Raw genomic sequence first — 13,215 nt, 5'->3', positions numbered from 1 at the left:
TTTTATATTCTGAAGAATAAGAATGAAGCAGTGTCTTTCTGCTGTACTTCAGGCTGCACCCCCCACCCCACCCCTGTCTCTAGTTTTTTTCACTGATCTTGGGGATTATAAGTCCAGTTTTCCCTCTAACAGGGATTCCCAGATGTTGTTGACTACAACTCCTAGAATCCCCAGCTGCAAAGGTTTTTGCTTGGGGATTATGGGAATTGTAGTCTAGGAAGGCAGGATTTAATATAAATAACTATATCAAATAGTCAATAATGTGATCTAGGGAAGAGTAAACTTTTGCTAGTCAATACTCTGATGCCTTTCGGATCAGTAAAAATCTGGGCAGACCACTGTTCCCTCTAACAGAGATTCCCAGATGTTGTTGACTACAACTCCCAATATCCCCAGCTTCAGTGGCCTTTGGCTGGGGATTATGGGAGTTGTAGTCAACAATATCTGGGAATCGCTGTTAGAGGAACACTGGGCACCCATCTTGGTAATGGAAAATAGTATTTATTTAGAGTATTTAGAGAACAAAAAGTTCTCAAAGTGGTTTATATAGCAAAAGAAAAGAGAAGATGGTTGCCTGTCCCCAAAGAGCTCATTGTAGCACAACCTGGATGGCTTGAAGAGGGGTTCGGATGACTTCATAGAGGAGAGGTCTATCAAGGGCTACTAGTCGGAGGGCTATATAGGCCACCGCCAGCCTCAGAGGCAGGATGCCTCTGAGTGCCAGTACAGCAGGAGAGAGGGCATGCTTCCAGCAGCATCTGGTGGGCCACTTTGTGAAACAGGATGCTGGACTAGATGGGCCTTTTGGGCCTGATCCAGCAGGGCTGTTCTTGTGTTCTTATGTTGCAACTGGACTGTAAAGCTGAGGCTTTTTAAGGAAGGGAGCGCTATCTGATTACTGGAGCATTTGGAAGGTTCAGGTACAAAGGAGGACAGAGCAATAGTTAAATAAAAGAGGGAATTTCAGGCAGGAGCAGCTTTTCTCACCCTTGCGTGACAAGCCACACTTGCTGAAAGACCCTTTAAAAGCATAGCTATTAAAGGTATAGAAGGCCAGTTCTCCTTTGTGTCTGGTCACTCTGTCTGAAGGAAATTTCAGCTGCCTGACATTATGCAGCGCAATGAACTGGATAATGTCTGCTTTTCTGGGTCTGTAAATTATTCAAATAGTTGTTGACTGTCATTTATTCATTATTGAGTTCTGTCATTAAGGAATTATGATCTGAGTGGAACAGACCCTGTGTGACATGGATGAGAAGGTCAAATAAGGTCTGAACTTACAGTGATGTATAACTGTGGGCTGGTTCATGATTGCACCCTTATTACTTGCCCGCTAGGGCTATCCCCGACAAAACAAATTTTAGTTGATTTTCGTTCTGCATATGAAAAACAAAAGAGTTCTAAGAAAAATATCATACTTTTCCTAGGTGATACACACGTAAGTTGCAACAGGCATCTTCTTAGTGTGAGAGCAGGAGGGAATGCCTCTTCTGTGTTGATGCTTAACATCTCTTATTTTTATAAGAATGTGTGTTAAAAATTAAAGATTAAAAATCTGCCATCCAATTAATTGGGGAGGGGGCACCGTTTTAGTCTACCAAAATATTTTTGAATTCATTAATTGATTAAATGTTGCAGTTGTGTTGCCAACTCAACATTTGAGGCTCATTCACATGTGCTTGCTTGTCACTGCAGCATTCAGTGGTGGCTTGTAGGGGTGTGCGCGTACTGTTTGGTACGGTTCGGTCCGAATTCAGACTGAACCGCAGGTATGCGAACCAGGTCGACCGAGTGGCAGGGCTGGTTGGTTCAACGAACCAGTTCAAAACAGTACAAAGCTGTTTGTGATTGAACCACTCGAACCGGCCCAGTTTGCAATCAAACTGAGACTGCACACCCTTAGTGACTTGCATGTGTGAATGAACATCATTCATATAACACCAGAAATTGAACTTTCATATAACAAATTTCAGATTCAAATGCAATGCTTTTCAGTGAATTGGCACCCAGGCTTGGGGGGAAACACGGTATTCATGCAGCTTCATGTATATTGCTCAGGGTTGTGATGAATTCCTATTGTGTAATGAGACTTTGTCCTATTGTGCAATGAGGGTTTGTAATCCTGTGTGCTAATAAATGAAAGGGCCCATAGCTGTGGGTTATATGATCTGGATTTTCAACAGCTTGCCATTAATAAACAGAGAGGTCTCAGTCCGCTAGACTTTTGACAAAGCTACTATTAGATATCAGTACCCCTCAAATCAGTAGGAAAATATAGTTCTGTCTTGCAGCTGCATTTTAAAGAAAAGATAAACATCTTCTCGGCTTTACCCTGCAGAAATGCCACTTCATGTTTAAATTTTTATTGATTTTAACAATATCTTAACATTCACATCACATTAAACAAATATTGACTTCCCGCTCACACCTCCTTGTGAATCACCAACTATAGAATTAATCCTTGCTATAATAGTAATTCAAAACATATATCTTAAACCTTACAAACTCGATTTTGATCTGCCCAACCTGCTGTTATTACTAAATTTCAAACCCTGTTGTAAAATCAATATTAGGGAAATAGTTCTTTAAGTATAATAAAAATGGTTTCCAATCTTCTTTAAAACATTCCAAATTTTGATCTCTTATCAGTACTGTGGGTTTTGCCATCTCCGCATATTCCAAAATTTGTATCAGCCAATCTTCTTTTGAAGGCAGTTCATTACTCTTCCATTTCTGCACATATATTATTCTGGCCGCTGTAGTAGCGTACATAAAGAATGTTAAATTGGTTGTAGAAAACACTCCTTGCGTTATTCCCAGCAGGAAGGATTCTGGCTTCTTAGGAAATGTCAATTTTTATACATTAATGCCTTTTTTTTTTTTTTTTGGTGTTATACCACCTATACATCATTTTATAATAATTTTCTTTTAAAAGATAACATGCAGTGAACTTTAAATCAGTTTTCCATAATTTTTCCCAGGCTGCCATTTCTATATTATAGCCCACATCTTGAGCCCATTTTACCATAGTCATTTTAACCACTTCATCTCTTGTCTCCTCCATAAGCAAGAGCTTATACATTTTGGAAACTAATTTTTCGTCATTTTCACACAGCTCCTTCTCAAATCTCAACGTCTGATCCTCAGATCCAACGTTAAGATCTTTCTTATAAACTTTATTTAACTGATGGTACTGAAACCAATTACTGACCCAATTTTGTACTTCAATTAAACTTTTTAACTTACAGTCCTTTTCTTGAAAACATAACAAATGCCTATAAGTACCCCATCGTGATTGCATATTTACCTCTTTACGTACTAAAGCTTCAATTGGGGATAACCATAGCGGAGTTTTAGGTTCCAACCATTTTTTATATTTTACCCAAACTCTCATTAAACTCCTTCTTATATAGTCGTTGAGAAAAGCTTTATGTACTTTACTTTTGTCATACCACAAATAGGAGTGCCATCCAAACCTTCTGTCAAATCCCTCCAGATCAAGTATTCTAGAATTTCTTAATGTTATCCATTCTTTTAACCACGTCAAACAAACAGCATCAAAATACAACCTTAAGTCTGGTAGGGTAAGACCACCTCTTTCTTTTGCATCTGTTAAGTTTTTAAAATTAATTCTTGGTCTTTTCCCTTGCCAAGCAGAAATGCCACTTGATGACTCTTCATGCTCCAAGGAATGCAAAAAGCCAGAGACCTCAATGCAGTGTCGCTGTAGCTGCCATGCTGAGACTAGCACTGAGGACCAGAGTAGTGCAGCAGTAAACCCAGGCACTACTTCTTCCTTCATCATCAGTGGAACAGGGACACCCGTGAACAGTGGAGCCACCTTGCGAGAGACAGGTAACTTTCAAATATCTTCATGTGACAGTCTTCTTTGGGGAGCCTCTAAGGGCTTATCTAGCATTTATACCCCTCAAGGGGAGGCTTATGAGGAGCTGCTGAATAAGATGTATAGATCTGGGGCATGATCCATTGAATCCATTCGAATGGGGTTCTGTGCCTGCGCTGAAGCCTGTCAGTGTGGAATACCACAGCTCCTTTCAGCACTTGCGCCCCGCCTCATGTGGCTATTTAAGGCTGGAGGAAGCACCAGCACTTCATTTTCCCTCAGAGGAGGGTTGTATCCGCAAAGGATGCTGGGTTGTCTCGACCTCCTGCTCCTAGACAGGGCCAGTCAAGAGCTTTGGCTCATCTCAGGAGGGGGGGCAATCCCCTGGAACCCCAGTTCTTCACCCTGTCTCGCTCCAGAAGGGCTGTTTTCATCGTTGATCCGTCTGTATCTACTCTATTTGAGTTTCTGCCTACTTCTTCCTCTCCCTCGGCACTAGGGAAGGTTAGCAGGGAGTTTTTTTTTTTAAGGGGGAAAAGTGAGAGTTTTCAGTCCTCTCACGCAGCTCCGAGGTGTCCTCTAATGGCTACAGAGACTCAGCGTGGTGAGAGAGAGGTGTCTCCCTCTCTCTCCGAGGACTCGGTGGCGTACTCAGTGTGCCAGGCCCAGTGGGTAGCGGCCTCTGCTCCCGCACCCTCCTCTTGGGTCCGAAAGACTGCCAAAGCCGCTAAGAAGGCTAAGAGGCGGGCAAAGGAGTTAGCCATGACCAGATCGGCTGATGGTCCGGCTGCGCCCCATAGCTCTACCCTGGGAGAGCTCCTCCAGGATGGTGGGGGTGAAGCTGCTGCAAACACCGACCCTCCGGTGTTGTAGCGCGTCCGTGGAAAGGGCAGACCTGGCAGGTGAGCAGTTGGCGTTTGCGGGGGGGTCACTGGGCGCGGGGGATTACCAGTCAGCCCCTCCCGCCAAGCGATATTGTTCTGGGGCGGTGGCTGCCGCTTCTCCTCCTGGGTCAGGCGGGGACGAGGAGGACGACGACATCCCTCCCAAATTCGCCGCCTTATTGAGGTGCGTAGTGGCCGAGGAGTTCCAAAAGCTCCCCTGGCTGCGTCTCCCTGTTCCTGCGCCGCTCTCCGCCCCGTCCTTTCCCGCGCAAATCCAGGCGCCCGCCATTTTGTCAGCGCCTTCTGGTGCGAGCCGAGCAGCCCCACAGTCCTCTCCCGCTCTTGCTGGTGGACTGCCCGCCCTGCCTTTCTGTTCCTGGAACGTTTTGTCGGCTGCCGGGGTGTGTGTGCCCCCCCACCCGTGAAGAGTTCCCCGCTCCCTCTGAAGCCTCCAATTCGGACCGGGAGGAAAGGGAGCTTTCTGGGGATGAGGATGAGCCTGCTGCTGCTCAACAATCCAACTACCGCCTATTTCCCCAGGCTGACTTCCCGTCCTCCTGCACAAGGTCAGGAAGACGTTGCAATGGGAAGTGGGGTCCCAACCCGTGCCCGAGGGCACTGTAGATCCTATTGTTCTCCCCTCTTTGCACTCCCAAGAGATTGCCGTCCCATGTCCCCAATTGTTTTTGGACATGTTTCAGAGTGAATGGGATAGGCCTACCGAGGGGAAGGCCCCCCCCCCCCCCGCAGTGAGGCGCATGTACAGTTCCAGTACCATGCTCATGAATAAGTTGAAGGTGCCTCTGGTTGACGCTGAGGTGGCCTCCCTCGTCACGGGGGCGGTGCTTCCTAAGGAGGGGGAGGATACTTTAAAGAATGTGGAGGACAAGAAGTGCGACGCTGCGCTCCGCAGGTCTCACGGGGCGACAGCACTTTCCCTTAGGGCCTCTAGTGCTACTTCCATTTTTGCTAGGGCTGCTGTCCTCTGGGTCAGGGACCTTACTCCCCTGGTTCCCCCGGAGCTGTCCGCTCTCCGTCAGGGTCTGAATAAATTGGGGAAGGCAGTCAAGTTCATGGTGGATTCTTCCCTGGACACTGCCCAGTTGTCTGCTAGGGCCCTAGCATCAGATGTTACTGTAAGACATCACTTATGGCTGAAAAATTGGAAAGTCAACCATAAGTCTCGGACTAATCTTGCTAATTCAGCGTTTAAAGGGGGCAAGCTCTTTGGTGAAGTGCTGGAACCCATATTGATTCAAACGAAGAAGGCAATGCCATCAGCTGTGGCATCTCAGCGCCAGGATCGGCGGCCCTTCGCTTCAAGCGCTTCCGGTTTTAAGGGATATAAATCTTCATTTCGTTTTCGCCAGAATAGGCCTGACAGGTCGAATTGGACTAAGAATCAGTCTTCCTTTCGGGACAATTCATTTCAAAAAACCCAGCAAGCTAACCAGCCTGCCAAGCCCGGCTTCAGGCGCAATCAGACTCAATGACTGGCCTCAGGCTCCTCTCCACCAAGTTCAAGCTCCTTCTCTGGTGGGGGGCAGGCTGGGAGACTTTGCACAAGCCTGGGCTCAGACTTGTACCGACTCATGGATCCTACAGACAGTTGCATCCGGGTACTCCCTGGAGTTTGCCGCGCAACCCCCAGACCGATTCCTACCATGCCCAAGGTCCCGCAAGGAATCCAAACACCGACTGATGATGGAGGCCGTTTCTCACCTTCTCTCCATTCGGGCGATCGAACCTGTCCCTCTGGAGGAACGGGGGAAGGGGGTCTACTCCATCCTGTTCCTAGTTCCCAAAAAGAACCGGGAGTGGAGAGCTATTCTGGACCTCAAGTTCGTAAACAGATTCCTTTGCAACCGCCATAGCGATCAGTTCCTCGGTCACAATGGCTCCTCGTACTGGTTCCTTGCTTTCTGAGTTAAAAAAAAAAAAGATAGGTTTTTCCCCAGCAATTTTGGCTTTCGTACTGCTTAAGACTATGTTTTGTGAAAGATCGGACTGTTAGTTTTGGCTTTGGATATGGAATCCGGACAATGGTAATGGATGACCCTCAAAGCTTAGAGAAGAAAACAGATAAAAAGACTTTTAAGCGTCTCCCAGGTCCATCTAAGGAGGTGGTACTATAGTCTTCTAAGGGGGATGGCTCGAGGGCTAAAGCTTCAGCCCAGTCTAGACAGCCACTGGATCAGTGGAGTATATCCTTGATCCTCTCAGTTCTAACAGGCATGCCCTTTGAGCCCCTGGCTACAGCTAGCCTGAAAGTGGTTTCTCTGAAGACTGCCTTCTTGGTGGCAATTACAATGGAATTGTAATGAGATCCCATGAAATTGATTGCCAGAAAATGTAGGACCAACAAATGTGAGTACTTTTCCACACAGCGCATAGTCAACTTGTGGAACTCTCTGCCACAAGATGTGGTGAAAGCCAACAACCTGGACGGCTTTAAGAGGGGTTTGGATCACTTCATGGAGGAGAGGTCTCTCACGGGCTACTAGTCGGAGGGCTATAGGCCACCTCCAGCCTCAAAGGCAAGATGCCCCTGAAATCCCAGTTGCAGGGGAGCAACAGCAGGAGAGAGGGCCTGCCCTCACCTCTTGTCTGTGGGCTTCCCAGAGGCATCTGGTGGGCCGCTGTGTGAAACAGGATGCTGGACTAGATGGGCCTTCTTGGGCCTGATCCAGAAAGCCTGTTCTTATGTACAACTGCCTGCAGGGTGAGTGAGCTTACAGCCCTGAGGATGGATGTGCCTTATGCATGCTTCTACCCAGATAAGGTGTTGCTACGACCTGACATTGCCTTCCTACCGAAGATTGTGACAGATTTTCACATAAACCAAGACATTATGCTACCTACTTTCTTCAGTTCTCCGAGTATGGCTCTTGAAAAGGCCCTGCATGCCCTGGATGTCCAAAGGGCTCTTCTGTGTTAGGTCTCTGGGTCAGGCCTTGTCCAGGCAGAGGTTGTCCCACTGACATAAAACTTACAGAAAGTTCATTTGCCTAAATCCATCAAGGCACATTCAACCAGAGCTTACGGTGCCTCAGTGGCTCATTTATCTGGCATATCCTTTCGGGACATTTGTAGGGCTGCAACCTGGTCTTTGGAACAGCCCTTCGTAAAGCACTGTGCCATTGACTTGGGTTCTGCAGCGGAGGCGAATTTTGGGAGAGGTTTTCTTAAGAAGCTGATACAATGACACTACTGCTTCCTTCTCCATAAGGAGCAAATTAAACACTCATTCTAACGGATTCAATGGATCACTCCCCAAATAAACAGGTTGCTCACCTATAACTGATGTGGATGTCAGCAGATCACTACCAGAGCATCAGTTCCAGGTGAGCAACCTGTTTTTCTGTTCAGTTCAGTTTATTTATTGTCACTGATCAGAAAAATATATACATACAGCCCCAAACAGTAATAATAAACTAATCCAAGTGTAAGATGTATATAGAACGTCATATTTTTTTCCATATCAATCTAATTTTATTTCTTCCTTTTGCAGAGGAGAACTCAAAAATCACTCTCTCATCAAAACTATCTGCAAAGAAGCGGGCATCTTTCCATAAAGGAGAAGACGATGATTTTAAAGTAGATAGGAAGAGGATCCGTTTGCTAGAAACGGACCAGGAGGTAAGGAAACCTGACTGTTAATAAAAGCCATCTAGACTTCATTTGTAGGAGGCTGCCTCCTCCTTCATTTATCCACCAACAGGTCAATTAAAAATCTACAGATTGGCTGAATTGTGTCACAACTTACATTAACTGCTTTTTTAAAACTGTTGCTGTTTCTCACAAAGAATCTCATTTATTAAATTAGAATTTTCAGAAGGGCATTCCATAGAAGTTAATTACTGCTACACATTAACGTTAAAGTACTTTTTCTCAAGGCTGTTCTCTCCTTAAAGATGTTTTCATATATTAGTCATTGGCCTTTTAATCTGATTGGTCAGTTTCTTAAGTGTAAACATATTTGTGAATCACCAATATCCTGAAATATGTTCTGTTTTGATATTTTAAAAAATATAAGAACTCAGCACCAGAATTCTGTGGGTAAAAGTGCTTGTTGCATAAGAGATTGCTTTATTTTTTTAAAAACCCATTGTTTAAAACAAGTGCCAAGCCTTGCTAATTAGACAGGTGGGGTAAAAGAGAGAAATTATCTGCATAAACATAGGCAAGTAATCTGACTTTAAGAAAAATATATTTTCCTTGTGAGTTGTATAATATGTCATTCACCCAGAGAGTCTGAGTGTACAGAGAATTCTAGGGTGGAAAAGAATATGGTAGTTTCCCTGTTAGCATAAGTAACTATTGCATTCTGGGGAACCGTGGGGTTCCTAAAAAGCTTGTCAGGTTTGTTTGTTTTTTGACAAAATCAATAACAACAGGCAAACCTTTTCTGAAAGACATCTTGCCCACTGCTGCTGATCTTTGCCTACTCTGCACAGACACAGAGTTGCATCCTGGGACACTCTCTCAGTCTGTACAGAATGATGTTGAGAACCAGAAAGCTTGGTCAATGTCATATGTCAACAGTGTGTGCCCTAGAAGTTGCCCTCAAATCCTCCTTAGTGTTCCCATGACTAATTGATGTGGCAGGAATTCTCTAAATGTAGAAAGTTTCAGAATCAGAGAAACATAGGAAGCGACCTTATATCGAGTTAGACCACTGGTCCATCTAGCGTCATATTGTCTACATTGCCTCCAGGGTTCCAGGCAGGGGTCTTTCCCAGCCCTACCTGGAGATGCTGCCAGGGACTGAACCTGGGACCTTCTGCAGGCAAGCAGGTGCTCTAATTATTTTGACTACTTGGTGTAGTCAGTTTCTGCGTATATCCTTTACCTTCTCCTGAGTTCACGTGTTTGTGTGTTTTCTACAGGCTAGAAAACGACATCGACTAACCAAAGGAGTGCAGTTTGTTGATGCTTTGGAGGTGTATCAGCAGCGCAAAGATGGAGAATTGACTGTGCACACCGAAAAACCGGCAGCTTTCTCTCTCAAAACAGTAAGTATTGCAAGCTCTGAATTCCTAGCTTTTTACCACATAGGAAGTCATTTTCAGCTATATTACTACTACTATTTAAATTCCCCTTCTATCTTTTCTGTGCATTTTATTGTGGAAAAGTATGTTTAGTGGTTTTAGTTTCTTAGTAGCTTGTTCCTTTTTAGTAGCTTGTTCCTTTTTAAATTGTAATCATTTTAAATTTTAGCCTTTTCACAATAGCTATCATCATACTTGCAATCACCTCTATCAACATGGAACTTTTCTCCAGTATGATCTTCATTTAATGTGGAATTTTATGCTGGTCTCCGACCGTAATAAAGCTTGATTCTGATTCAGCTCTGAATTCAGAAGGTGAAGAATTATGCTGTTGTAGAACATGAAAGCCCAGTGTCATGAACTGATTTCCCTGACTTCTCCATGACTGCTGCTATAAGCCAAAATGCTGTTACCTCATTGTATACTCTAGGAACCTTTGTGGGCAAGACATCCTCTTACTGAAAGCATGCTCATGAGAGTATGAGATGATGAAATGAAATGAGAGCCAGTGTCGTGTAGTGGTCAGAGTGCTGGACCAGGACCAGGTCGATCTGAGTTCAAATCCCCATTCAGCTAGCTGGGTGACTCTGGGCCAGTCACTTCTCTCTGAGCCTAACCTACTTCACAGGGTTGTTGTGAAAGAGAAACTCAAGTATGTAGTACACCGCTCTGGGCTCCTTGGAGGAAGAGCGGGATATAAATGTAAATGTAAATAATGCTCTTCTCCTGTGCTCTTTCTTTCTTGAGTTTCCTTGCAGTTACGCCGAGTAACCTCGATGACATGGTGTTTCTATTTTTCTGTTTTTTCTTTTGCACAACTGAGATTTTCCATAACTGCACATTGAATATCTTGTCCTTTCCCCCCTTAACTATTTAAAAAGGATAAACTGTTCAATACTATTGATGTGAATTCAGAGACTGTCCACCCAGAGTCACATCCGACGAGTCACGGCACCAAATAGTGCCGTGACTCGTCGGATGTGACTCTGGGTGGACAGTCTGACCCATCACGGGACAATGAGATCCAGCGTGCCTCACAGCATTTTGTCTGTGGAGGATTCTCATGGGCCCGGGATGCGCCAGTCGTCACAACGCGCCACATCTGGGAATCGAGGCAAGAGTGAATGAAAGTGTGAACAGAGAGAGTGAGTGAGTGAGAGAGTGAAATCCAAAGACGTCTTTTGGTTCTCCTCAGCCCGAGAGGGGCAAAGGGGGGGGAAAGCCCAGGGAGGGGCAATTTTCAGCCCGAGAAAAGGGGGGAAATCCTACAGCCGAAGAAGGGCTGCCCACGCAGGGGCAAATTTAAGCCAAAATCCCGAGAGGGGAGAAAGCCAAAATCCCGGGGGGGGGGGGGCAATTTAAGCCAAAAAGTCCAAGCAGGGGCGGTTTAATCTTTCAGCTCGAGAAGGGGGAAAGAGAGAGAGACAAAACAAAAACAAAAAAAACACCCCACAGCCGAAGTAGGGCTGCCTGGGAAGGAGTGACTTAAGCCAAGAGCCCAAGGAGGGGCGGCTTTGAGTCAGAAATACTCAAAGGGGGGGCTATGGGTAGCAGAAATAGCAAGTACACAAAATCTGAACGGATTTCATGTACACCTTTGGAGTGTGTGTTGAAAAATTGGGTGATTATCATGGGAGCAAAGAGTGCTCTTAGAAAACATGTTTTGAAATGCCTTTGTATGAAAGTTTGGCCACTATGAACTCGAGTCAGAGGCCTCCTGACTCCGAAAATAACATCCTTTTGCACTTGCCTCTGTTTTATAAGTGTTAAGGAAGGAAGAATGATTGTCTTTTGCAAAAACCATTTCTCTCTCTGTGTTCTGTTTCCAAGTTGCTTCCAGGCTTTGCCCGTGTGTTGCAAAAAAAAATAAAAATAAAAATCTTGCTGCTACTGTCCTGTTGTCACGAAGCCAAAAGATAACTGTCCTAGCTGCAAAAGTTTCTCTGAACAAAAGGCTGCTTTTGTTCTCTTTTTCTTTTTTCTATCTCTCTTCAACTACTTGAGTTGGAAAAGAGGAAAGAAAATGGAGTTTTGAAGGAATGCATATGGGAATTGCAGACAAAAGGAAAAAAAAAACCTAGAAGGAAATACGTAAAAGGATTTTTGTTGGAGGTTGTTAACAACAACAAAAAGAAAAATGCTTGAAAAGCACCAGTAAGTTATAAGATTGTGATGTGGAAAGGTAATATAGAATTACAGGTTGTTTTCATAGATAACTGTGATAAGGTTGTTCTGTTTAAACTACTTTCTTAACTGAGTTTATGGCTGACATATTTAAAATGCTATAAAATTCTTTGGGATTCATATGAAGTTTTCTTTGTTTAGTCCTTTGTTCTGTGAAATACACAAGACGAGCCTCTGTTTGTGTGTGTGTGTGTGTGTGTGTGTGTGTGTGTGTGTGTGTGCATGTTTCTGAGAGGGAGCCCAAAGCTCTGGTTCTGTATAGGAATTCAACCCACATCAATTTGGTGCCGTGACTCGGATAGTGGTTAGTACTCTGCGTAATGTTCAATACTATTAGTAAGTCTCTATATAAAAGAATGTGGATTTCTGATAACAGTGATTGCTGTGCAGTCTGGAAATGTTAATCACTTTGTATGTGGTCCTGAGTCTTTGCTTTCAGATGGAGTGTGTGTCATTTATTGTTGTTTTATTTATTTATCAAATTTGTATGCCGCCCCAAACTTCAGTCTCTGGGCGACTCACAACAACATTTAACCAAAAGGGCAGGAATTCTGAAATGACCGTGTGTCCAAAACAGGAGGGTGTGTGTGGATGTCTGAGAGCTGAAAGTGGTTTGAAAGAGGAATCAAAAGTGGTTTGAAAGAGGAATTTGTAGTGTGTCCACTCCTCCTGCTGTTAACTGGGATTAAGTGGCTTGGCTGATTTTTCTGTTGCTTAACAAACCTGCAAAATTTGCTTGTGACAGCAAGACTTGTAAAAGGAATTATGTACCTTATGAGGAGAGAAACCTCTCAAACTGTTTTCAGCACTCTCACAATATGAGGAAGCTACTTCCCCTTGGGCTTACAAAAATGATGCTCTAAATTCCACAGCCATAGGGAGGAGAGCTGGTCTTGTGGTAGCCAACATGCACTTTTCCATCTAAGGTGTGTGCACATTTGTGCACTCACAAGTTTGTTTTTTTTAATGTCTGCTCAGTTCGTTTTAGATCCTGCTCTGTTTGAATTAGGAAAGTCCCGCTCTAAATGCATGTGCATGCATTTTGCCTTGATAGTGCCACCCAGAACAAAGCCAATTCTGCACATAGATGAGTTGCCCCCTTTGTTAAGCAGAGTCTGTCCTGGTTTGCATTTGGATGGGTGAGTGACCTGGCTTGGTGATCCTAGCATTCAGAAGCGAAGCTGGCTTTTTCTTCAGAATTGTAGCACCTGTTCTTTTGAAATCCCTTGCCATGCTAGTGCTTTGCTGGTCT

General features: G+C 44.4%; 1 protein-coding gene across 7 annotated transcripts in view; it reads left to right on the top strand.

Annotated features, from left to right (window-relative positions):
* The window catches only part of BRIP1 (BRCA1 interacting helicase 1), a 294,634-nt gene that overhangs the window by 5,301 nt on the left and 276,118 nt on the right, over positions 1 to 13,215 (top strand). For all 7 annotated transcript variants that reach the window (XM_053274533.1, XM_053274532.1, XM_053274536.1 and 4 more), the window contains exons 4-6: positions 3,658 to 3,855; positions 8,240 to 8,367; positions 9,618 to 9,743. In XM_053274533.1, the coding sequence (XP_053130508.1) occupies positions 3,658 to 3,855; positions 8,240 to 8,367; positions 9,618 to 9,743 (452 nt within the window). The remainder of the gene's footprint in view (positions 1 to 3,657; positions 3,856 to 8,239; positions 8,368 to 9,617; positions 9,744 to 13,215) is intronic.

Source organism: Hemicordylus capensis, chromosome 12 (assembly GCF_027244095.1).
Source record: "Hemicordylus capensis ecotype Gifberg chromosome 12, rHemCap1.1.pri, whole genome shotgun sequence".
NCBI lineage: Eukaryota > Metazoa > Chordata > Lepidosauria > Squamata > Cordylidae > Hemicordylus > Hemicordylus capensis.
This window is presented reverse-complemented; position numbering and strand designations above follow the sequence as displayed.